Source organism: Stegostoma tigrinum, chromosome 38 (assembly GCF_030684315.1).
Source record: "Stegostoma tigrinum isolate sSteTig4 chromosome 38, sSteTig4.hap1, whole genome shotgun sequence".
Taxonomy (NCBI): Eukaryota; Metazoa; Chordata; class Chondrichthyes; order Orectolobiformes; family Stegostomatidae; genus Stegostoma; species Stegostoma tigrinum.
Genome location: NC_081391.1, coordinates 22,355,459 through 22,382,085, shown reverse-complemented (window position 1 = coordinate 22,382,085; position 26,627 = coordinate 22,355,459). Strand labels below are relative to the sequence as shown.

The window sequence follows — 26,627 nt, the reverse complement described above, 5'->3', positions numbered from 1 at the left end:
AATTTGCCAGAGCAAAGTCCTTCTGACAGAGCCTGATAACGATCGCTGCAGCTCCTAGCTGCGGTTCACTTTGGGTCTCGATCCTACCGTGAGGTTTTCCTTGGTTCGTGTGTGGAAAAGCAAGCAGTTCGACGATGGGGAAACTTTGTGTCCTCAATTTCACTGGGATCTGCCAGGTCCCTCCTTCTATGGGAACGCAGCCCTTTAAGGTAACTCAGAAATGCTCCAGATTTTTAGCATTTGTGTTTAGCATTTCACTGCAGAGATTTCGTTTTCAAATCTTTACAAATTGAAGACTCCATCACACGGTTCTCGCCGTTTTTTTGTACAGAATTTCCAGAATCACACAGTACAGAAAGAGCCTGTTTGATCCAATGTCCTGGTATTGACTTCTCAAAAGAGGTCCCCACCAGAAACTTGCACATAGCCCTGAGCTTTATTTTTCCTTTTAAATACACAATCCCCTTTGGAAGTTATTATTCAATCTGTTCCTGCGTTCTTTCAAGCATTACATTCCAGAACAGCTGCCAGCAATTCTCCTCACATTCTTGCCAAAATTGCAAAAACAGAAGCACTTTCTGCACAGCAGGATTCCATTAATAGCAATGAAATGCAGTTAATTGCTGGAGGTACTTCAGACTGAACATTGGGTAGGTTCTCCAATCTCTCAATAGAGCCATCAGTCTTTGTTCCCTACCTTTTTGAATTTAATTTTGGACACCTCCCAATGGCAAGGCCAACATTAATTGCCCATCCTCTGCTATTTGAAAAGTGATAGTCAACTGCTATCTTGAACCATTGCCGGTTGCATGGTGAATGTGCTAAAATGGATGGAGTTCCCGAATTTTGACCCAGTTGACAATGAAGGGGCAACCATACAGTTCCAGGTCAAGGCAGTCTGTAATTTGAAAGGGCAACCTGCAGGCAGAGGAAGTTACCAATGTAAAGGTGGCCGCCATCTTAGATTGTACTGGTCATGGGGGATGTGTCAAGTGGTACCAGGGGAGGCTTGGCACCTTACTGTAAACACAATGCAGATGGTACAAACTACGGTGGGTTTAGTGCCAATCCGACTGGCCACTTTGCCCCAGATGGCGTCAAGCTTCTTGAACGTTGTTGGAGCTGAACCCATCCAGGCAAACGGAAAGGGTTAATGGATTCAGGAGGTGTGTCACTCGCTGCAAAGTTCCTTCCCTCTGGAAGCCACAGAATTTTTTCGACTGCTCCAGTTTTGTAGTGGCTAGTGATGAGAAAATGTTGGTGAGCAGGTATTCCCTTGTTGTAATTTTACAGACAGTCATGGAAGATTGAGTAGATTCCCACTGATCTGAGATTTTGGAATTTAGAACATTTCAAAATTGGGGTCTTTCATGATTGATGTGTTTTGGGATTAAGGGTTTTTTTGGGTGTTGAAGTGTTTTGAGGTTGAGATGTTTTGGGATTGGTGTGTGTCAGTGTAGCGTGTTTTGGGATTTATGTATCATAGCGAGAAGTGTAATGTTTTGACAAGCCCTCTGCACAGAATCAGTTATCAAAGCTGGCTAAAAGTTTCAGCTTGAGCTAATAAGCACGCAGAGAGCTCCTAGGCTGTAAAGCTTGCTCTCTTGGGTGTTTTATTTGTTACTTTAATGATTCGGATGCTATTTCCCACAAATCCAGTATTCAACATCTTTGTAAGACCAGCCGAGAATAATCCAGTGTGTCATCTGCAAATTTTGGAAATTGGCAGAAAATACCAATCCTTTAACCTACTTCATATCCAATGGACATTCCAAAACATTTCAAAGACGATAAATTATTTTAGGGTGTAATCATTGTCCTTAAGTAGGAAACCCCTTCACTATCGCTCTGGCAAACCCTCTCTTCACTATTTGCCCTGTAAGCTATCTTTTCAACTCAATATCTATTTGATGGCTCCCCTGTAAGAACACGCAGACACCTCAGTATGACAGGAGATAATGGGAACATCTATGTGAGCAGTTAGAAAAGTGGGAAAGATTGGAGGCTGAAATTTCCAAAAAGGATTATCCTCCTGAATGATATGGATTGAGTCAGAAAATTCTTAGGCATCTTTTCATTCTTCTGGAGTTTGTCCCTCCGAGGACATCTAGTGCTCACAGGGTTATCTCCACAGTTTTGTGTCATTGGTCCAGATCCTAAAGATGTATGTGTGGTCCATTGGTGTGCTGCAGACATTGAAAATTGTCTCAAGAGGTTTAGCCTTTAAAAGCTACTAGATTGCAGAATAAGGACTGAGTTTGACCCCCACCTCACCGACTCCTGCTGACGTTTCATTCATATTGTGCATCATGCTCCATCACTGTACACTTTTATCCCTTTCTTGCTGATCATTTATCCAGTTTCCCCTTAAATTCTATTTTCAGTCATAGCATCTTAGAGCTGTACAGCATGGAAACAGACTCGCCCCAGTCTAACTTGTCCATGCCAACCAGATATCCTAAATTAATCCAGTCCCATCTGCCAGCATTTGGCCCATATCCCGCTAAATCCTTCCTATTCACATACCCATCCAGATGCCTTTTAAATGTTGTAATCGTACCCGCCTCCACCACTTCCTCTGGCAGCTCATTCCATACACGCACCACCCTCTGTGTGAAAAAGTTGTCCCCATATCCCTTTCAAATCATTCCCCCCTCACCTGAAACCTATGCCTCTCTAGTTTTGGACTCCCCTACCCCTGGGAAAAGACCTTGTCTATTTACCCCATCGATATCCCTCATGGTTTTATTAACCTCTATAAGGCCATCCCTCAGCGTCTGATGCTCCAGGGGAAATAGCCCCAGCTATTCAGCCTCTCCCGAAAGCATAAACCCTCCAATCCTGGCAACATCCTTGTAAACCCTTTCGAGTTTCACAGCATCAGAGATAATGGGAACTGCAGATGCTGGAGAATCCAAGATAATAAAATGTGAGGCTGGATGAACACAGCAGGCCCAGCAGCATCTCAGGAGCACAAAAGCTGACGTTTCCGGCCTAGACCCTTCATCAGAGAGGGGGATGGGGGGAGGGAACTGGAATAAATAGGGAGAGAGGGGGAGGCGGACCGAAGATGGAGAGTAAAGAAGATAGGTGGAGAGAGTGTAGGTGGGGAGGTAGGGAGGGGATAGGTCAGTCCAGGGAAGACGGACAGGTCAAGGAGGTGGGATGAGGTTAGTAGGTAGCTGGGGGTGCGGCTTGGGGTGGGAGGAAGGGATGGGTGAGAGGAAGAACCGGTTAGGGAGGCAGAGACAGGTTGGACTGGTTTTGGGATGCAGTGGGTGGGGGGGAAGAGCTGGGCTGGTTGTGTGGTGCAGTGGGGGGAGGGGAGATTTTGAAACTGGTGAAGTCCACATTGATACCATATGGCTGCAGGGTTCCCAGGCGGAATTTGAGTTGCTGTTCCTGCAACCTTCGGGTGGCATCATTGTGGCAGTGCAGGAGGCCCATGATGGACATGTCATCAAGAGAATGGGAGGGGGAGTGGAAATGGTTTGCGACTGGGAGGTGCAGTTGTTTGTTGCGAACTGAGCGGAGGTGTTCTGCAAAGCGGTCCCCAAGCCTCTGCTTGGTTTCCCCAATGTAGAGGAAGCCGCACCGGGTACAGTGGATGCAGTATACCACATTGGCAGATGTGCAGGTGAACCTCTGCTTAATGTGGAATGTCATCTTGGGGCCTGGGATGGGGGTGAGGGAGGAGGTGTGGGGACAAGTGTAGCATTTCCTGCGGTTGCAGGGGAAGGTGCCGGGTGTGGTGGGGTTGGAGGGCAGTGTGGAGCGAACAAGGGAGTCACGGAGAGAGTGGTCTCTCCGGAAAGCGGACAGGGGAGGGGATGGAAAAATGTCTTGGGTGGTGGGGTCGGATTGTAAATGGCGGAAGTGTCGGAGGATAATGCGTTGTATCTGGAGGTTGGTAGGGTGGTGTGTGAGAACGAGGGGGATCCTCTTGGGGTGGTTGTGGCGGGGGCGGGGTGTGAGGGATGTGTCGCGGGAAATGCAGGAGACGCGGTCAAGGGCGTCTTCGATCACCGTGGGGGGAAAGTTGCGGTTTTGCTTTTGTGCTCCTGAGATGCTGCTTGGCCTGCTGTGTTCATCCAGCCTCACATCTTATTATCTTAGTTTCACAGCATCCTTCTTACACCAGGGAGGCCAGAATTGATCACAGTATTCCAATAGTGGCCTAGCCAATGTCCTGTACAGATGCAACATGACCTCCCTACTCCTATACTTAGTGCGCTGACCAAGAAAGGCAAGCATATAATCACTGACAGCACAGAAAAAGACCATTCAGCCCATTCTGTCTATCTTATTTGCATGAACTACTTTTATGTGACGGTGAATTCCACAGTTTGGACATAAAGGGATCCTCATGAATTCTCTGTTGGGTTGTTATCACATTAATAATGGCATAAATTGTCAAATCTTTATTCAAAAATATAAAAGTATTAACGACGAGAATTCTTTGCTGCAGATTTATGAATAAATAGTTGTCCTGTGTCAATTTTATCCCTCAATCAGTCCACAGTATTCTAGATTATCCATTCTTTGTCACATCAATGTTTGTGGGTGAGTGATAATGGGAACTGCAGATGCTGGAGAATCCAAGATAATAAAGTGTGGAGCTGGATGAACACAGCAGGCCAAGCAGCATCTCAGGAGCACAAAAGCTGACGTTTCGGGCCTAGACCCTTCATCAGAGAGGGGGATGGGGAGAGGGAACTGGAATAAATAGGGAGAGAGGGGGAGGCGGACCGAAGATGGAGAGAAAAGAAGATAGGTGGAGAGGAGAGTATAGGTGGGGAGGTAGGGAGGGGATAGGTCAGACCAGGAAAGACGGACAGGTCAAGGAGGCGGGATGAGGTTAGTAGGTAGGAGATGGAGGTGCAGCTTGGGGTGGGAGGAAGGGATGGGTGAGAGGAAGAACAGGTTAGGGAGGCAGAGACAGGCTGGGCTAGTTTTGGGATGCAGTGGGGGGAGGGGAAGAGCTGGGCTGGTTGTGTGATGCAGTAGGGGAAGGGGAGATTTTGAAGGTGGTGGAGCCCACATTGATACCATTAGGCTGCAGGGTTCCCAAGTGGAATATGAGTTGCTGTTCCTGCAACCTTCGGGTGGCATCATTGTGGCACTGCAGGAGGCCCATGATGGACATGCCATCTAAAGAATGGGAGGGGGAGTGGAAATGGTTTGCGACTGGGAGGTGCAGTTGTTTATTGCGAACCAAGCAGAGGTGTTCTGCAAAGCAGTCTCCAAGCCTCCGCTTGGTTTCCCCAATGTAGAGGAAGCCACACCGGGTACAATGGATACAGTATACCACATTGGCAGATGTGCAAGTGAACCTCTGCTTAATGTGGAATGTCATCTTGGGACCTGGGATAGGGGTGAGGGAGGAGGTGTGGGGGCAAGTGTAGCATTTCCTGCGGTTGCAGGGGAAGGTGCTGGGTGTGGTGGGGTTGGAGGGCAGTGTGGAGCGAACAAGGGAGTCACGGAGAGATTGGTCTCTCCGGAAAGCAGACAAGGATGGGGATGGAAAATTGTGGGGTTGGATTGTAGATGGCGGAAGTGTCGGAGGATGATGCGTTGTATCCGGAGGTTGGTTTGTGGGAGCTTGCTGTGTACACATTTGCTCCATTCCTACATTTGCAAAAGTGACAGCACTTGCAAAAGTACTTCATTGGTTGTAAAAACTGGGATTCTAGAAGGTGCTTTAAAATCACAAGTCTTTCTTCTTCTTCATTTCATTAGCACCTTTCTTAGGTTGTGATGACTAACGTTGATTATTTCACTTGAGGGTTCACGAGATTAACTCTACAGATGAGGAGTTGGTCCTATCAGAAGAGAATCAGCAGTTTAGCTGCATGTTCACTGGAGTTTAGAAGAATGAGATGAGTTCTGGTTGAGGTCTATAAGATGCAAAAGGTGATTGACCAAATAGAGATAGAGAGGATGTGTCCTCTTGTGGGGCAATCTAGGATGAGGGGTCAGTTTTAGGATAAGGGGGGGGGTCAGATGAGGAGTAATTATTTCTCTCAAAGGGCAATGAATCTGTGCAATTCACTCCCCCGGTCAGATGTGGATATCAGGACAGTGAGTAAATCTAAGACAAGATAGTTTTTTAAATGAGTGATGGGTTGATTCGTTATGGAGAGCAAGCAGGAAAGTGGAGTTGTGGCCGAGATGATATCAGACATCGTTGCATTGCATGGGGGAGCAGGTTTGAGGGGCTGAATGGCCTATTCCCTCACCTAGTTGTTAAGTTCTATTTGGGGTGAGCTTGATCCTTTACGTCTGTAACAGAATGTGTGAGGTTCGAGTATTTTTGTCTCAATTCCTCTGAGAGATTAGCATAGGTGATACATTTGGTAGTAAACACTGGGTGGAGTAATTCCTGAAGATCCTATCCAATTGGCCTGCGCCTCCAACAGTCAAACAGCTGTTTCTTTCACATCTCCAATTCTTCTATCAATCAATAAGCAAAAGATTTCTAAGAAGATTGTTCCAAAACTAAACATTACACACCTATGATTTTTCATAAAATCCCTACAGTGTGGAAACAGGCCATTCGGCCCAGCAAGTCCACACCACCCCTCCAAAGAGCATTCCACCCAGACCCATACCTCTACAAGCTGGCATTTCCCATGTCTACCTCACCTAACTTACACATCCCTGAACCCTCTGGGCAATTTAGCACGGTCAATCCACCTTAACCTGCACATCTTTGGACTATGGGAGGAAACCGGAGCATCCAGAGGAAACCCATGTAAGACACAGGGAGAATGTGCAAACTCCACACAAACAGTTGCCCTGAGGGTGGAATTGAACCCAGGTCCCTAGTGCTATGAGGCTGCAGTGCTAACCACTGAGCCACCGTTTCCCTTCAGTTTGGCTAGAGCAGGCCCCAGCTCACCCGCACTTTCTCAAGGGGTAACTAGGGATGGGCAATAATTGCGCGCGCGCACACACACACACACACACACACACACACACACACACACACACACACACTCACGCCATGAGTGAATTCATTCTTGGCAACCCTACTCGAGAATTAAGGGTTTTATTTCATTTGTGGGTTCACTATGAACAATTTTGGTCCCCTTCGCTGAGGAAGCGTATACTTGCTTTGGAGGAACTCCAGTAAAGGATCACTGGGCTGCTCCTGGGTTAAGAGGGATTATTGTATAAGGAGATGTTGATTAGCTTAGTCCGGTGTTCATTGGTGGGGTGAGAAAAATGACAGGTGGCCTTATTGAAACATATAAGGCTCTTAGGAGTTTTGACAGGGTGGCTGCAGAGATTTTGTTAACCTCTTTGCGGGAAAATCTGAGAAAAGAGGGGAATCATCTCAGCATAACTCGTCATTGTCTACAGGAATAGTGCCAGACGACTGGAGGATAGCAAATGTGGCTCCCCTGTTCAAGAAGGGGAGTAGAGACAACCCTGGTAATTATAGACCAGTGAGCCTTACCTCAGTTGTTGCTAAAGTGTTGGAAAAGGTTATAAGGGATAGGATTTATAATCATCTAGAAAAGAATAAATTGATTAGGGATAGTCAGCACGGTTTTGTGAAGAGTAGGTCGTGCCTCACAAACCTTATTGAGTTCTTTGAGAAGGTGACCAAACAGGTAGATGAGAGTAAACCGGTTGATGTGGTGTATATGGATTTCAGCAAGGCGATCGATAAGGTTCCCCACAATAGGCTATTGTACAAAATGCGGAGGAATGGAATTGTGGGAGATATAGCAGTTTGGATCGGAAATTGGCTTGCTGAAAGAAGACAGAGGGTGGTAGTTGATGGGAAATGTTCATCCTGGAGACCAGTTACTAGTGGTGTACCGCAAGGGTCGGTGTTGGGTCCACTGCTGTTTGTCATTTTTATAAATGACCTGGATGAGGGCGTAGAAGGATGGGTTAGTAAATCTGCAGACGACACTAAGGTCGGTGGAGTTTCGGATAGTGACGAAGGATGCTGTAGGTTGTAGAGAGACATAGATAAGCTGCAGAGCTGGGCTGAGAGGTGGCAAATGGAGTTTAATGCAGACAGGTGTGAGGTGATGCACTTTGGTAGGAGTAACCAGAAGGCAAAGTACAGGGCTAATGGTAAGATTCTTAGTAGCGTAGATGAGCAGAGAGATCTCGGTGTCCATGTACACAGATCCTTGAAAGTTGTCACCCAGGTTGACAGGGCTGTTAAGAAGGCATACAGTGTTTTAGCTTTTATTAATAGAGGAATCGAGTTCCGGAACCAAGAGGTTATGCTGAAGCTGTACAAAACTCTGGTGCGGCCGCACTTGGAGTGTTGTGTACAGTTCTGGTAACCGCATTATAAGAAGGATGTGGAAGCTTTGGAAAGGGTGCAGAGGAGATTTACTAGGATGTTGGCTGGTCTGGAGGGAAGGTCTTACGAGGAAAGGCTGAGGGACTTGAGGCTGTTTTCATTAGAGAGAAGAAGGTTAAGAGGTGACTTAATTGAAACATATAAAATAATCAGAGGGTTAGATAGGGTGGATAGGGAGAGCCTTTTTCCTAGGATGGTGACGGTGAGCACGAGGGGGCATAGCTTTAAATTGAGGGGTGAATGATATAGGACAGATGTCAGAGGTAGTTTCTTTACTCAGAGAGTAAGGAATGGAATGGTTAGCCTGCAATGGTAGTAGATTCGCCAACTTTAGGTACATTTAAGTCATCATTGGATAAGCATATGGACGTACATGGAATAGTGTAGGTTAGATGGGCTTGAGATCGGTATGACAGGTCGGCACAACATCGAGGGCCGAAGGGCCTGTACTGTGCTGTTATGTTCTACGTTCTATGTTCTATAAGGGGTTGCTCATTTAACACAGAGATGAGGAGGAATTTCTTCTCTCAGAGGGGAGTGAATCTGTGGAATTCTTTACCGCAGAGGGCAGTGGAGACTGAGTCATTGCGCATTCAAGGCTGAGATAGACAGATTTTTAATCAGGAAGGGAATCAAGGGTTATGGGGTAAAGGCAGGAAAATGGAATTGATGATTATGAGATGAGAACATGATCTCATTCAATGATGGCGCAGACATAATGGGCCGAATGGCCTACTTCTACTCTTACATCTTATGGACAACAGGCTGAGCTAGTATTTATAACCCCCCCCAATTGCTCAGAGGACATTTAAGAGTCAACCACATTGCTGTGGGTCTGGAGCCATGGGTAGGCCAGACCAGGTAAGGAGGGCAGTTTCCTTCCCTAAAGGGCATTAGTGAACCAGGTGGGTTTCTACAACAGTTGGCTATAGTTACCTAGTTTCCACTTGGCCAGCTTTTTGTTCCAGATTGTTAATAAATCAAATTTCACTCAGCACCATGGTGGCATTTAACCCCAGGACAGCAGAACATCAGACTGAAAGTTTCTAAATTATTTGTCTAGCAAGATAACCATTTCATCACCACCCACCTTCAAAGGTTGAAAGATCTGGAAGTCAAGTCAAATGGATGGGTGGACCCAAGATCATTTACTTTTAAAACACAAGACTGTCCATAATATATGGGAGTGGAATTAGGCCATTCAGCCCATTAAGTCTGCTCCGCCAATTGATCATGTACAACATGTTCCTCAAGCCCATTCTCCTACCTTCTGCCCATAATCTTTGATTCCCACAAGGGCCCAGATACCTCTGCCTTAAATACTCAATGACTGCACCTCCACAGCAATGAGTTCCACAGATTCACCATCCTTTAGCTAAAGAAATTCCTCCCCATCTCAGATCAAGCACTGAAGGGAATCACAGAATCTGTACAGTGTGGAATCAAGCCATTCGGCCCATCAAAGCTATATTGACCCTCCAAAGGGCACCCCATCCAGAGACCCCTATCTCTATCCCTGCATTTCCCATGGTTCACCCTCCTAGCCTGCATATCTCCGGGCAATTTAGCATAACTGTGGACTTAGAGTCCACCCACCTGGGCCATGGGGGGAAACCCACATGGACACGGGGAGAATGTGCAAACTCCACATGGACAGTCACCCGAGGGTGGAACTGAACCCAGGTCCATGGCAGTGGGAGGAAACCAGAGCACCTGAAGGAAACCCACTGAGAGACAGGAAGGATGTGCAAACTCCACACGGGCAGCCACCCGAGGGTGGAATTGAACCCGGGTCCCTGGCACTGTGAGGCAGTAGTGCTAACCACTGAGCCACCGTGTTTCCCCCTCAGGCTGGGGAGAAGTGAGGCTGACTGATCCTGAGAGTATGGCAGGAAAACAGGAACAAACTGATGCAAGTTCTCTTTTTCTATCGCAGGTAATTGGTCCCAGAATGCCAGTGCAGCCGCTGTGTCTCCTGCTTGCTCTCTCTGTTTGCGTGGGAACATCTGAGGCAAGAATTGAGGAGACCTTATGTGGAGCTGAACTCGTGGATGCGCTGCAGTTCATTTGTGCAGAGAGGGGCTTTTATTTCGGTGAGAACAGCCATTTCTGTGTCTTTAATCACCGCAAAATGTGAACGCACCATACGTGATGGTCTAAGAAGCACCAACACAATACTAAATAGACAGGGAGAGATGAATTTTAGATGAATTCCCCCGGGAGTAAGTTCAAGGCAGATATTGATAGATTTCTACGAATTACATCAAAAGAAATAGGAACAACATGGGAGTATGGAGTCGAGTAGCCATGATCAAGAATGGGATACTCAGCTCATGGGGCTGAATGGCCTACTCCTGCTTCTAAGTTCCCATGTATGTTTCCCAATCTTTCCTGTGTTGTTTGATTCCCCTTGTCCAGATGGTTTGCAGTCAAGTCAATCAATTTATAACTCACTCATGGACAGGATCAATGTTTCTTGAAAGTCACCCACTACAAGGTGCCAGGAAAGCCACAGAGGCTTGAGCCTTTCCTCGCCCGTGTTTTCTGGGAGGTATTGTAAACACGCCTTGGTGGCTATCTCACTTGGTATATTTCAGGATTAGGATATTTCAGAGTTGGGGTGTTTCGGGTTTGAGGGTATTCTGGGTTTGCGGTGTACTGGGTTTAAGGGTGTTTCGGGCTTGAGGTGTTCTGGGCTTGGGGGTGTTTTGGGCTTTGGGTGTTTCAGAGTTTGGGGTGTTTCAGGGTTGGGGTCTTTTGGGATTGGGGTGTTTAGGGGTTGGGAGTGTTTAGGGGTTGGGAGTGTTTTGGGATTGGGGTGTTTAGGGGTCGGGAGTGTTTAGGGGTTGGGAGTGTTTAGGGGTTGGGAGTGTTTTGGGATTGGGGTGTTTAGGGGTCGGGAGTGTTTAGGGGTTGGGAGTGTTTAGGGGTTGGGTGTGTTTCGGGGTTGGGAGTGTTTAGGGGTTGGGTGTGTTTCGGGGTTGGGTGTGTTTCAGGGTTGAGGATGTTTTGATGTTGGGGTGTTTCGGAGTTGGGGAGTTTCAGGGCTGGTGTAATTTTGAGTTGGGTTATCTTTGGGTTGGAATTCTCTGGGGTTGAAATTGCCCACAGCCCATCCTGAATCTTAGCCCTCCAATGGTCGTAGAGAGAATGCCTCCTCTAATGTCGAACAGCTAAAGTGAACATCAATAAAAAGTCCAGTTGAGAATTCAGGAGAGACCTGGTACAGTGGCTGAAGCAAATTCTTGAGACCATAAGACATAGGAACAAGAGTAGGCCATTCAGCTCATCAAGCCCTTGCTACATGAGTAAGATTCAGCCAGCAGCAGAATGTGAACCTCACATCTAACTTGTTAGCCAGTGCCACAACTGCTACTCCACCATCAGTCCCCCTTAGGTGTGTTTATGGAAATGTTTGATGAAACTTTGAGCAAGGAGGTAGTTAAGGGTTATAGTGACAAATTTAGCTGCAGGAAAATGGGCTGAGTCTCCGGTAGAAAGGAAAGGCAGTAACGTAGTGGTAATGTCTGTGGACTTAGCCAGCTCGAGGTCTTGGCTAACACTTTGGTGAGGTTCGTTTAAATCCCACCACAGTATGCGAGCAAATTTGATTAATGAGACTCAGCCAAGTGCCAGTAATGGATTGGATTGTTGCTTTTCCATTGATTAGATGCTTTCTATATATTTGTTACAATTAACTGAGTGATTTTGCTGTTTTGTGAACTTGTACCAAACCTGTCTTATGACTATGAATAACTGTCAACATTTCTTCCATCCCCAGTAATGCAGGCCATTCTGGCTCCCTCACTGGAGGGCAGCTCCACAGGTACTATCCATTCATTCTCTGGGTGACCACTGTTCCTGGACAATGGATGGTGTTGCAGTTCTATAGCGTCTCAGCACATCCTTGGGAGGCCCTGAAACCTTTCGCAGCCAATGCATGTCAGTCTGTGCTGCAATGTGGGACAAATAATGAACAGCAAAATTCCGCAAACAGCAATGCCATCCTCTCCGTTGGTGCTGTTTGAGGGTAAATATTGGCCAGCATACTTGGCAGAATTCCGCATTAAGTTGGTATATTTACATGCAAGTTGAGGTATATTTACACTTAGGTTCAGTTATATTTACTGTCCATGACATGTAACCAGTGTGGGGACTAGAGTGCTGACAGGATGTATTTAGACTGCAAAGTGATCAATGGGGCATGTTTACTTGGCCTCATCAATAGCTCCGCAGATTAATGAACTTCTTGGAAAACGAGCTAACAGTTTAATCAAAGCATCATCAGTGCATAAGGCTACACTCAGTGTAGGGTCTCACCTACATTCTCCAATCCTTGCTTTTACTTGAACAAAAGTACTCTGGCATTAGGTAAAGGTTTATATGACTATAAGAAATAGGACTAGCTTCGACCATGCGTGGTGGGTCAGTGGTTAGCTCTGCTATTTCACAGTGCCTGGGGTCTTGGTTCAATTTTATCCTCTGCATGGAGTTTGCACATCCTCCCTGTGACTGTGTGGGCTTCGTCCAGTTCCTACAGTTTCCTCCCACAGCCCAAAGATGTGCAGCCTCGATGGATTAGCCATGGGATAGGCAGCATTGTGGGGAGGGAGGTGGGTCTTGGTTGGATATTCTTTAAAGGTATAGTGTGGACTTGATGGGCCAAATGGTCTGCATCTGCTCTGCAGGGATTCTCTGACTCATTTGGCCCCTCCAGCCTGCTCCACTATTCAACAAGATCATGGTTATTTACAACACCAACATTATCGCTATCTTTGACCTATACCTTTGAAACAAAATAGTTTACAGACAGAATGACACGATTTTAAATCAAGGCATAGGCAGCAGTAGCTAAAATATGAAACTGACACTTTGTGGAGTAATTCCTAAGAATAGCTCAAGTGGGAGAAGTTGGTGAGTCAGTAATCTCAAAAGCCAAACCAATGCTCTGGTTTTTTTTCTGAAGAAGGGCCCAGACCCGAAACGTCAGCTTTCCTGCTCCTCTGATGCTGCGTGGCCTGCTGTGTTCATCCAGCTCCACACTGTTATCTCAGGCTCCAGCAGCAGCAATTCCTAATGCTCTGGAAGATGTGGCTTCAAATAGAGTCACACAGCATGGAAACAGACCCTTATGTCTTCTTAGAATCTTTCTCCTTTCACCTTAAACATATGGCCCCTGGCCTTGAGGTCTTCCACCCTCAGGAAAAGACAGCTGACATTCATCTTACCTATATCTCTCACAATTTTATAAACCTCTATAAGCTCACCGCCCCCACCCCCCCCCCCCCCCCACCCCATCTCCGATACTCCAGTGACAAAAGTCCCAGGCTACTCAGCCTTTCCCTATAACTCAAACCCTCCATTCCCGGCAACATCCTGGTAAATATTTTCTGAACCCTCTCAGCTTAAACCTTCCTATAACAGGGGCACTAGAACTGGACACAAAGCTCCAGAAGAGGCCTTACCAACATCCTGTATAACATCAATGTAACGTTCCAACTCCTATACTAAAAGGTCTGAGAAATGAAGGCAAGGGTGCTAAAATGCCTTCTTACTTGTGATGCAAGCTACAAAGAATTATGAGCCTGAAACCCTAGGTCTGTCTGTTCTACAACACTACCCAGGGCCCTTTCATTAACTGAGAAGCCCTGCCCTTGTTTGTTGTACCAAAATGCAATACCTCACATTTATCAGAATTAAACTCCACCTGTCACTCCTCAGCCCATTGACCCAACTGATCAAAATCTCTTTGTAATCTTAGATAACCTTCTTCACTGTTAACTATAGCACCAACTTTGGTGTCATGTGCAACCTTACCAACCATGCCTTTTATATTCTCACCTAAATTATTCAAATAAGCGACAAACAAAAGTGGACCCAGCACTGATCCCTGTGGCACACCACTGGTCACAGGCCTCCAGTCTGAAAAACAGTCCTCCACCACCATCCTCTGCCTCCTGCCTTTCAGCCAATTTTATATTCAATCGGCAAACTCACCCTGAGTCTCATGTGATCTAACTTTATTAATTAATCTACTGATTAATTTAGTTTAATTTAATTTGTTTACTAATAAATCCCAGTGTTTAAATTCAATTTATAACAGTCTCAGATAAGGTCCTTTTCTTACTGGTAGTGTCCCTACCTCTGTGTCAGAAGGACCTGGTTCAAGTCCCAACTGTTTCAGATGTGTACAATAACCTCTCTGAACAGGTTGATTTGAAATATCAAACATCTCAGTGACAACAGCCAACAAACTATCAGTAGGTGTTGCACAACCCCATCTGTTTTAGTTATGTTCTTTGGGGGAAGGAAATTTGCCGTGCTAACCGAGCCTGACCCTGTTTGTGCTTCCCCACCCACAGCAATGTGGTTGACTCTTAAGGGCTCTCTGAAATCATCCAGCAAGCCACTCAGCTCAGGTGCAATTAGGGTTTGTCAACAAATTTTAGATTCACTAGCGATGCCTGTATCCCAAAGATTGAGGATGTGTCTAATTCATGGTACCACACATATGGAAGCGTGCCTTAGAGACCATTAGAGATTTAGAGTCAGAGGGCCAAACAACATAGAAACAGGTTATTTGACCCAATATGCCTATGCAAAACAAAACAAAACTACATTTATCCCATTTAATCCCAAATCAGAAGCTAGGAGCGACTACATTCACCTATTGACTCTCCAAAGTCTGTCCATTGTACAGGTCAGGAGCATGATGGAATACTCTCAACTTACCTGGATGAGGGTAGCTCCAACAACACTCAAGAAGAGAAGCTTGACACCATCCAGGACAAAGCAGCCTGCTTGATTGGCAGCACAGCCACAAAATCCATTCTTTGCAACACTGACGCTTAGTAGCAGCAGTGTGTACTATTTACAAAGTTCACTGCAGAAATTCACCAAAGATCCTCAGACAGCACCTTCCAAACCCAACACCTCTTCCATCTAGAAGGACAAGGGCAATAGATACATGCGAACACCACCTCCTGTAAGTTCTCCTCCAAGCCACTCACCCTCCTGACATGGAAATACATCACCGTTCCTTCAGTGTCGCCAGGTCAAAATCCTGGAATTCCCTCCCTAAGGGAATTGTGGGTCAACTACAGCACAGGGACTGCAGCGGTTCAACAAGGCAGCTCACTACCACCTTCTCAAGGGGCAACTACGGATGGGCAATAAAAGCTGGCTAAGCCAGTGATGCCCACGTCCCCTGAGTGAATATAAAGACCCCCTTGGCCCGTAGCCTGCTATGCTGAGGCATTTTAAGTGCTCGTTCAGATGCTTCTTAAATGTTGCAAGAGAGTTTGCCTCCACCAACTTCTCAGGCCTTGACTCAATTAGTCAGAGATGAAAGGTGCAGTTGTGTGAAGGGATGCACTAACTGAGGTTGTCCCCCTCAGAGCAGGATAGATTTGACTAACATGTTCACCATTATGTCATGCTTTGATAAACAGAGAAACTAGCCAAAGGTTCTGTGACCAAGGGATATGATTTAAATAGTTGGAAAAAAGGTGCCAAGGCAACACAGTGGCTCAGTGGTTAGCACTGCAGTCTTACAGCTCCAGGGACCCAGGTTCAATTCCAGCCTCGGGTAACTGTCTGTGTGGAGTTTGCACATTCTCCCCGTGTCTGTGAGGGTTTCTTCCGGGTGCTCCGGTTTCCTCCCACAGCCCAAAGATGTACAGGTTAGGCGGATTGGCCATGCTTATTTGCCCATAGTGTTCAGGGGTGTGTGGGTTATAGGGGGATGGGTCTGGGTGGGATGCTTCAAGGGGCGGTGTGGCGGTGTTGGGCCGAACGGCCTGTTTCCACACTGTAGGGAATCTAATCTAACCTAAAAAAGAAGACCAAGGACTCCTTTGGAAGGGAATTTGCAGGGGGTGGTGCTCCCATGTATCTGCTGCCCTTGTCCTTTGAGATGGAAGTGGTGTTGGGTTTGGAAGGTGCTGACTGAGGATCTTTGGTGAATTTCTGCAGCAAACTTTGTAACCAGTACATGAAATTATGAAGTGAATATTCCAAAATGTTATGTTTAGATTGAGTTACTGGATGTCTTGTTTATGTCAGAGTAATATTCTCAGATAGTTCTAAAATCAGTTTATTTACATGTCTGAAAACATCTTGGGAATTTTACAGAACTTTACAGAACAATATACATGTCACAGTAGCTCACGGCTGAACGTCTCGTCCACCTTAACTTTTCTCTCAGAATCAGGAGGTAATTACTTCAGTTAGCCACAGGCTAAAGCAATCAACCTCCATACCAGGATTGGTGATCAAGCAGGCTTAATCAAACACTAAATAAAGTGCAATGTTTAAAAGGGTGGTGGAAGCAGATTCAACAATATCTTTCAAAATGGGTTCAGAGATAGTAGGAACTGCAGGTGCTGAAGCATCTGAGATAACAAGGTGTAGAGCTGGATGAGCGCAGCAGGCCGAGCAGCATCAGCGGAGCAGGAAGAAGGGTTGAGGCCCAAAACATCAGCCTTCCTGCTCCTCTGATGCTGCTCGGCCTGCTGTGTTCATCCAGCTCGACACCTTGTTATCTCTTTCAAAATGAGATTTGGTTAAGTACTTTACTGGAAAGGTTGTAATGTTCCAGAGAAAAATTATAGGAATGGGTCTAAGATAAATATTTCAAGGAGCAGATGCAGCAGCAGTGGCCTACTCTATAAAATTATCCTATACTTATAAATACCAAATCTATTATGATGAAATCTTTCCCATTTGTATCAATTCTATAACATTAATGTACTTCTGACAGTATTTGACGGGAACAGTGTACAGAAGCTTTACTCTGTACAACCTGCCCTGGGACTGTTTGATAGGGATAATGTAGAGGAAGCTATAATTTCAGTTTATAGCAGTGGTTACAGATTTACTCTGTATCTAATCCTGTGCTGTACCTATACTGGGAATGTTTGATGGGGACGGTGGTAGAGGAAGCTTTAGTCTGTTCCTAGCCCTGTGCTGTGCCAATACTGGGAATGTTCGATGGGGACAGTGTAGACGGAGCTTTGTTCTGTATATAACCCTGTGCTTACATTTCCTAGGAGTGTTTTCCTCTGTATATAATCCCAGGCTGTCCCTATTGTGGAAGTGTTTATTGAGTGCAGAGTGATTTTCAAAAGATTGTAGGAAACTTTACAGTGTATCTTTCTCCTTGCTCTATCTGTCCTGGGAATGTTTGACAGGGACAGTGCAGACAGAGAGCTTTGGTATGTATCTAAACTGTGCTGTCCCTGTCCTGGGAGTGTTTGATGGGGACAGTGTAGAGGAAGCTCTACTCTGTAGATAACCCTGTGCTGTCCCTATCCTGGGAGTGTTTTATGAGAGTCAGATTGCCCAGCATGTGGAACATTTTTCTATTACCAGTAATGAAAATTGCTGGAGTGGACGATAAAGCAAATAAGTTGTGAAGTACAAGGTAAGTGGGTTGAGGCAAGGAGTTTGAGTGATCAGCTATTAGATTCCCCCGACGTTTTAATGGTTGCACTCTCCTGGTTCGCAGTCAGCAAAATGGTGGGCCGTCGGAATAGGCAGAATCGAGGCATTGTGGAGCAGTGCTGCTTTCGTAGCTGTGACCTTCTAATATTGGAAATGTACTGCGCCATACCACCTGAAGCAGCCAGATCCACACCGTCTACACCTTCCATAGTTCCACAGGGGACCATGCTGCAAAGGGTGAGTGAAAATGAGAATTAACTGCACACCTTCCTTCAATTTTCATGTTCTCCCATCCACCCCCCTTATCGCTTATTGCAATACCTCTCAGGATCTCAAAGCAATCTAATATGCTTTATTATATGTTTTCAAGTGTGGTCACATCAGATTTGAGAGCATTGGGTAAAAGTATTGTTTTCTCTTGGTATTTCTTTGAGCAGAATCTTTTGTTTTGGTTTTCCATGTCTCCCTTTTCATTTTATTTTAGTACGATTTTGGGTAATGACATCTCTTAGTGACAGTATTTTCTGTGTTTGAGTTGACATGGGTTATGCAGAAGCAGAATTGGAAGAATTCATCAATATCTTCAACATTTATCAACTTTCCATTACACTTAAAGTCACAACACACATGGAAGACATTAACTTCCTCATTACCATAGTATCAAAATTGACACAAGACGAAAGGAATAAGTTAGCAACAAGAGCTTTCTGTGCAATTGGCACACACTTTTACACACAAAATGTCATCACCCAAAAATGCCTTCCACAGAATGGTGAGGTCTCAGTTAGTGTGCTTGTAGAGCAAATGCATTTTAACTGGACAGTGACTACACTTTTTACTATGTGTCGGATCTCAATCGTAGATTTAAACTTAAAAATTGACTCAGTGTTCATTGCAATATCATCTGCTACATCCGTCCAACTCGAAGAATTTGAATGTGGTGGGGAGGGGGTGGGGTTGGTGTGTAGTGACTCAGTGGTTAGCACCGCTGTCTCAGTTCCAGGGGCCTGCATTCGGGTGACAATCTGTATGGAGTTTGCACATTCTTCCCGTGTCTGTGTGAGTCTCCTCTGGACTCCCTGGTTTCTCCCACAGTCCAAAGGTGTGCAGGTTAGGGGTGGATTGGCCTGGGGAAATTGATCACAGTGTACAGGGATAGGCTAGGTGGATTAGCTATGGGAAATTAGTGTTTACAGAGATAAGGGAAGGCAGCTAAGTCTGGGTGGAATGGTGTAGACTCAATGGGCTGAATGGCCTCTCTCTGCACTGTAGCTCTGAATCACTTGTAAACTTGATGTACAGACTCCATTCCCATTTGAAAGAATTCAATCTTCCAATGATTTCAGCTTTTCCTAACTCCCATTGGAGGGATTAATGTTAGATTGAATAGACTTCCTACACTCTTCGTTGCTTCAAGCCAGGATCCCGGCTGGGATTCCTCTACTTCCAGCCTCACCCTGGAGTAAGTGAGGGCTCAATGGCCAGGTGGAGGGGTCTATGCCCTGTCCAGGTTCCTGAGGGTGTTTCTGAGCCTGTCTGGCTTCCCACTGCTCTCTGGAAAAGCTGCACACTCAGTTCAGGTGAAATTCATGAAGATGTGACCTGGTATGGGCCAGTTTAAGATTGAGGAGGGTCTGGATAAACTCTGAATATATTCTTTGGAGTAGGGAACATTAAGGAGGGGCCTGAAATAACTCCTCAGAGGCCAGTATGCTATCACCAAGTCTCCCTTTATTTACATGTGGAGAGTCCTTCACACTGATCCAGCTTCCTCAGAGCTAGCTGTTGGAGCGAACAGAACCACTGACACACCTGTTTATATCTGTCAGCCAGGGCTCCCTGATTGGACCAGGTTAACAGCCCCAATCAGGGAACTCATATTCTCTGAGGTCCACTTGGCTGAACTCGTTACAATTCTTGAATCCATTATCAAGGACTTTATAGTGGAGCATTTAGAAAGCAGTGGCAGGATCAGACTCAGTCAGTATGGATTTATGAAGGGGAAATCATGCCTGACAAATCTGTTGGAATTCTATGAAGATGTATCTGGTAGAGTTAACAAGGGAGGGCCTGTCAATGTGGTATATTTGGACTCTTAGAAACCATTTGACATAGTACAACATAAAAGATTATTGTGGAAGATTAAAGTGCATGAGATTGGGGGAAGTGTATTGAGATGGATAGAAAACTGGTTGGCAGAGAGGAAACAAAATGTTGGAATTAATGGATCCTTTTCAAATTGCCAGGCAGTAACTAGTCAGGTGTCACAAGAATTGGTGCTGGGACCGATATATCACAAGATATATTAATGATTTAGATGAGGGAACAAAATGTAACATCTCAAAGTTTACAGATGACACCAAGTTGGGTGGGAGGGTGAACTGTGATGAGGATGCAGAGATCCTTCAGCATGATCTGGACAGGTTGAGTGAGTGGATAAATCAATGGCAGATGCAGCACAGTTTCGGCAAATGTGAGGTTATTCACTTTGCAAGCAAAAACAAGAAGGCAGATTACTACCTGAATGGCTATAAATTGGGAGAGGGGAGTGTGCAGTGGGACCTGGGTGTCCTTGTGCACCAGTCACTGAAGGTAAGGGGGCAGGTGCGGCAGGTGGTAAAGAAGGCAAATGGTATGTTGGCCTTCATTGCGAGAGGTTTCGAGTGCAGGAGCAGAGAGCAGCCTTGGTGAGACCACACCTGGAATATTGTGTGCAGTTTTGGTCTCCTTTTCTGAGGAGGGCTGCTCGTGCTCTCAAGGGAGTGCAGCGAAGGTTTACCAGGCTGATTCCTGGGATGTGGGGGCTGATGTATGAGGAGAGATTGACGAGGTTGGGATTGTTTTCGCTGGAGTTTGGATAAATGAGGGTGATCTCATAGAGACTTAAAAATTTTAACAGGACTGGATAGAGTAGATGCAGGGAGGATGTTCCCGATGGTGGTTGTGTCCAGAAACAGGGGTCACAGACTGAGGATTCTGGGTAGACCATTTAGGATGGAGATGAGGAAACATTTCTTCACCCAAAGAGTGGTGAGCCTGTGAAATTCATTACCACAGGAAGTAATTGACGGCAAAACATTGAATGTATTGAACAGGTGATTAGATATATCACCGGGGGCAAATATGATCAAAGGTTTTCGGGAGAAAGCAGGATTAGGCTATTGAGTTGGACAATCAGCCATGATCATGAAGAATGGCAGAGCAGGCTCAAAGGGCTGAATGGCCTCGTCCTGCCCCTATCTTCTATGTTTCTATGTAATCACCACAGGGCCAGATTGAGGTACACAAGATCATGAGAGACATGGACAAAATGCATAGGAAGCAGCTGGCCCCCTTAGCAGAAGGGTCAATAACAATCGGGCGCACAGGGCTCTTGTGGCATGGTGGAAATGCCCCCACCTCTGAGCCAGGAGGCCTGAGTTCAAATCTCACCTGCTCCAGCAGTGCATAATAACAGAAAATATCTAACAAGGGAATATAATTTGATAGTGAAGGGCTGGAGGTATTGAGGAAAAATGTTTTTCACCCAGATTGTGGTGGAAGGATAGTAGTGGATGAACATTTGAACATTCAAAAGGCCAGAGGTCTAGTGTGGGAAAGTTGACCTGGTGTAGATAGGTCAGCAAAGATTCAATGCACCTCTTTCTTTTTAATTCCTTCATGGATGTAGGCATCACTGGCTAAGCCAGCATTTATTGCCCATTCCTAATTGCCCAGAGGGCAGCTGAGCATCAAGCACACTCCTGTGGATCCAGCATGATGTGTAGGTAAGGATGGAAGATTTCCTTCCCTAAAGGACATTAGTGAACTAAATGGATGTTTTCCTGATGATCAGGAATTATTTCATCGTCATTGTTGGACTCTTACTTCCAGATTAACTTAAATTCCCCATCTGCTAAGGCAGGATTTGAACAGAGGTCCCCAGGACATCAGCTCAGTCTCTAGTCTAGCAATAACACCACCAGGCCAGTACCTACGTTTGTGCTGTGCCCTGAGGTCTGCTGTCAGTAATGGTGTCCAAGTGGATTTAGGATTTCTTCACCCAAAGGTTTGGGAATCTGTGGAATTGCCAGTCCAGGAAAGCAGATGAGTCTACCTCATTAAATATTTTTAAGGCAAAAATAGATGGATATTTGAAGAGTGAAGGAATTAAGGGCTATGATAGGTGGACAAGTAAGTGGAGCTGAGTCTCAAAAAGATCAGCCATGATCTTATTGAACGGTGGAGCAGGCTCAATATGCCAGATGACCTGCTCCTATTTCTTATGTTCTTATGACTCTATGACTCCCAATTCTGAAATTCCTAAAACTTCATAAGATTGGGGGAATAACACAGTGTGGAGTTGGAGGAACACAGCAGGCCAGGCAGCCTGGGGAGAGGGAAGAGAGCTCAGAAATAAATAGAGAGAGGAGGGGTTGGGATGGGGGCAGGTAGGTATTTCAGAGCTCCTTTTCTACTCCCCCATTTCGGAAGAAGGGTCCCGACCCGAAACGCCAGCTTTCCTGCACCTCTGCTGCTGCCTGGCCTGCTGTGTCCCTCCAGCTCCATGCTGTGTTATCTCAGTTCTTACTCTCTATTCATAAGATTTGAATCTTTTTTGTGGTTTCTTTTCCTGCTGAAAATAGGCAGTGGGGAAGCGGTCAGTTAGAAGCTATTGGAACTACCTCACCTGGACTGGAGGAACCCTGCAGGAATACCTGAGAAACTCCAACCTCGCCATCCCACCCAAAACCGAGACCCCCCATTGGCTGAGAGCACAAGGTGAAGACTCGCTGCGCATTGACGAGAGCACAAGGCACACGCGGTACCCAACCCTGCAGCGGGTCTGGCCCAGAACGGCGTTGCCCCCTTCCTCAGGACGGCCCATTCTCCCTTGATGTCCTGACCCACTCGAAATGAGCAAGGAGGGCGTAGCTTTCACTTAACTTTGGACCTTTTGAGGGAAATGTGGCCACATGACTAGCCGAATTTATTTTTTTTAGAAGAAAAAGATAACATGAGGGGACAAAGCAGAGTTAGGAGGAGCTGAAATGCTCAAGGACTTCCCCAAATGCGAGAACAGCAGAAGCAAAACCGTGTCCCTCACTCCAGCAAAGAGCTCCTGAGGTTCGAGGAAGCTTTCACTCTTGCAGAATAAGAGCCTGGAGGAGGCAGTGACACAGAATCCAGCTCCTTCCCCTCCGTGAGTAGCTTCATTTCTCAGCTGGCTGTCATTCCTGTGTCTGTTTTAAAAGCAGAAGAGCTTCACTAACAAAATTCAAGGTAAAGCAGTCTGGAGGTGGCAGGATGAGAAATGGAGCTAATGCCTAACCCAGTTGATATCAAAGTTGGAATACACATGCAAACAGAACAGCTCCTTCCCCGCTCTTATTAGGCTCCTGAATGGACCTCTTCTCCCTCTGCACCTTCTCAGCAGCTATCACCTGCATCCCGCACTGTGTTCTGTTACCCTGATACACTTGTGTAGTACGATCTGCCATTAAAGCATGTAAGACAACATCTTTCACTGCACCTCGGTTCACATGGTAGTAATGAATCAGATCAATTTGTCAGAACCAAAGCTAAAAACAGAAAACGAGACCAGAAATTGTGCAGGATCAGAACTCTGGCTGTCAGTATCATTAATTATATTCATTATTGGTCCATCACCAATTGTTTCCCTAGTGGTGAAATAGTGCCATCTAGTAGCTATCAGATAATGCAACTTGAAATAACCATCTAATTATTGCCCTTCAACCTTTGCCACCTCTATCTACTTAAACATTAGCAGAAGTGTTATTTCCACAATTCGGGTGAATAGGATCATGGCTGCTGCCCAGGGGGCCATTCAGCCCATCTAGTCTGAGTGTCAGCTATCTGAGCACGGTGATGAAAACTTTTCCAAGTTATGGGGCTGTTGAACTGACCTAAGATTTTGCTTTGGCCTTAATATCCTGTGCTCACATCTTCTGTGGGTAAGTCCTTGTGGAGATTGGATTGAAACAATTGGTAGTATGGTTCACCTCATGTATGGTCTGTCCTCTGTATGACCTGTGTATAAACCACATCCTGAGCATCATACCTGCCCATATAACCACATCGGCTCCATAACTCACCTCTCTGTGTAGACTTCTGCATTGCATAACTCCCCCTCTGGTACAGTACCTTGTGCCTATGGTACCAGTCTAGTAAATCTGTTGGTCTGGACAAATAATCCAAAGTTTTAATGTTCAAATCCCATCACAGCCTCTGTGCAGTTTGAAACCAAACAAATGTTTGTATGTAGATTGAACAGCCAGAGGGAGTGGTAAATGCAGGTATAGTTACAACATTGAAAATACATTCGGGTAGGTACATGAATAGGAAAGGGATATGGACCAAACACAGGCAAATGGGACTAATTTAGTTTGGGACAGACCAAAGGATCTGTTTCCATACGATATGACTCAGTAAGAAATTGAATGCACCTGGAATTAAAATTCTGGTGTAGGTAATGGTGTCCATTTGGATTGTTGTAAAAACCCATCTGATTAACCCTTTGGCAGAGGAAGCCTGCTGTCCTTTACTGGCCTACATGTGGGTCTATACCCACAGCGAGGCTATTGACTCTGAAATAACCCACCAAGCCTCTTTGTTGCAGCAATTAGGTAACATCCCACCACCTTCAGAAGGTCATGTCCATGACATTCACATCCACTTTCAAGAAAGAAACGTGACGTGGTTCTCGGGGTGAGTAATTTCAGGAGAGAACGGGAGGAAACTGGGGAAAGGATATGGCCACATGAGGTAGTTCGTTCATGCTGAGATGCACAGGGGGGCCAATGTTGTATCAGAAAGTCATGGTGAAGAGTTCTCCAGTAGGACTTGGGCTGCACTGATACTGAGCGTGTAATTTGGGGCCACATAGCTCAATCAGTTGGACGGCTGGTTTGCAACCCAAGAGTGATGCCACAAACACAGTTTCAATTCCAATACTGACTGAGGTCACAGCCAAGGCCCTACCTTCTCCGTCTTGCCTCAGTTAACCTCACCACCAGTCCTCACTCTCTCTCATGAGAATGTAGCCCTCTGGTCCTCTGGGATTAGGATGCCTATCCACTTAGTGAGTTTAATCCTCTATGACTTGTCACATTACTGGTTCATGACGTTAAGAGACACTGGCATTGAAGGTTATTAGAAGTTCATTAATTCACTCTCCACCATCCCACTCGTCATATGATACATGAATAGAGTCATTTATTAGTCTCCATAGATGAGACCTAAGCATGAGGTGGGAGAAACAAGTCACGAGGGAGCATTATGGGAACCTCCAACAACTCTTTGCCTCAACGTGCTCCTCACAACTAATGAGAATTCCATCCTTAAGAGCTTTGTGGGTCTGCCTCCAGCACAGCGGTTCAAAAAGGCAGGTCACCACTATCCTGTCAAGGGGCAACTAGGGACAGGCACTAAATGCTGGTCCAAACTGTGATGACCACGTCCCACAAGTAAATACCAAAAAATTATGATAAACCAAAGAAATGCTGATCATTGACCAGCTGCATCAAAACAATGGGTGAAATTTACATCATTCCTTCAATATAGTAACATCATTCCGAGGTGGTCGGCAGCAGAGTTGGCAAACAAAATTTAATAGCAGACTGGAGGAAGTTGGCAGGGATGACAAACATTTGGTCCAGGGGTTTGAGGTGGAGACACAGGCGGAGAGGTTTAGGGAGGGAGTTCCAGAGCTCAGGTCCTTGTTGCAGTCTCCAGTGGTGAGATGAAGAGAATGTGTAGGATGCCTGTGTTGTGGGAAAAGAAAGATCCCAATAGATTCTACAGCTGGAGGAGATTCAGAAAAAGCCGAGGATGAATTTGCACATTAGAAGGAGGATTTCAAATCTAAATTTAAAATAAAAGGTCAGGAGGCATTATAGACCAATGGGAAAGAGGGGTTGACCAGTGAAAGAGGTGTGAAATCAGGCGACACACTTTATAAAAATTACTATCCTTAAAGATTATAGGTGTGGCCTTTGTAGATTTATGAGTTAATGCACTGTTGGTGCATTGCATAATTTTGGGTTATTTGTTTAAACTTCTAACTTGTTTTGTTTTGTCAAAACTGGGCATCTTTTCAATTGGTCAATGGCCTGTAGCAAGATGTACCAGTTCAGTTTAACTTGGGAGTTGTGCCAACATGTCCACTCTGGGTCCAGCGATGTGGAAGAGACGTTTAGGTTAACTTTGGCAGCTCAGTTGACTGCCACAACTGAGATCAGCCAAACGTGAATTCCAGTCCCTTGGAGTTTCCATTAGGGCCTAGGATCTGAAGTCAGTCAATGGGAAATCCCAAGATTCCCACAGAGAGATGTTGATCAACTCGGATCATCTTCTGGGAAAATAAAGAAAATCTTCTGATCAGTGGCACGAGAAGAGGCCAGATCAAAGTTGCATTTATATTGCACCAATTGCAACTCAGGGTCAGCAGACTTAAAATGTTGGCAGCTCTCCGCATTTCAACAAAACCACTAAATTAATCCATCGAAATTCTGGTTAATCCCTAACTAGAGTGTTGCATCCAGTTCTGTTGGAGTTGGGGGAGAATCACATGTTAGGGAGGAAATAAAGAGAGTGAGTAGGATGCTGGCATGGGGTGGTTTAATAGTTAGCATTGGTGCCTCACAGTGCCAGGGACCCTGACTCAATTCTACCTTCAGGTGACTCTCTATGTGGAGTTTGCACATTCTTCCCATTGTCATTGCGGGTTTCCTGTGGGTAATCCAGTTTCCTCCCACAGTCCGAAGATGTGCAGGTTAGGTGGCTTGGCAAAGCTAAATTGGCCATAGTGACCAGGGATGTGCCAGCTGGGTGGGTTAGCCATGGGAAATGC

General features: G+C 45.7%; 1 protein-coding gene across 2 annotated transcripts; it reads left to right on the top strand.

Moving 5' to 3' along the window:
* The first annotated feature begins 80 nt into the window (after positions 1 to 80).
* LOC125447307 (insulin-like growth factor II) lies at positions 81 to 26,627 on the top strand. 2 transcript variants are annotated; one of them, XM_048521624.2, is made up of 4 exons: positions 81 to 209; positions 10,269 to 10,425; positions 17,841 to 18,013; positions 22,402 to 26,627. In XM_048521624.2, the coding sequence occupies exons 1-4, from the start codon at positions 135 to 137 to the stop codon at positions 22,651 to 22,653; spliced, it is 657 nt and encodes a 218-aa protein (XP_048377581.1). In that variant the 5' UTR covers positions 81 to 134; the 3' UTR covers positions 22,654 to 26,627. The 2 variants fall into 2 exon arrangements, with proteins under 2 accessions (XP_048377581.1, XP_048377582.1); XM_048521625.2 differs by lacking the exon at positions 81 to 209 and adding an exon at positions 1,192 to 1,260.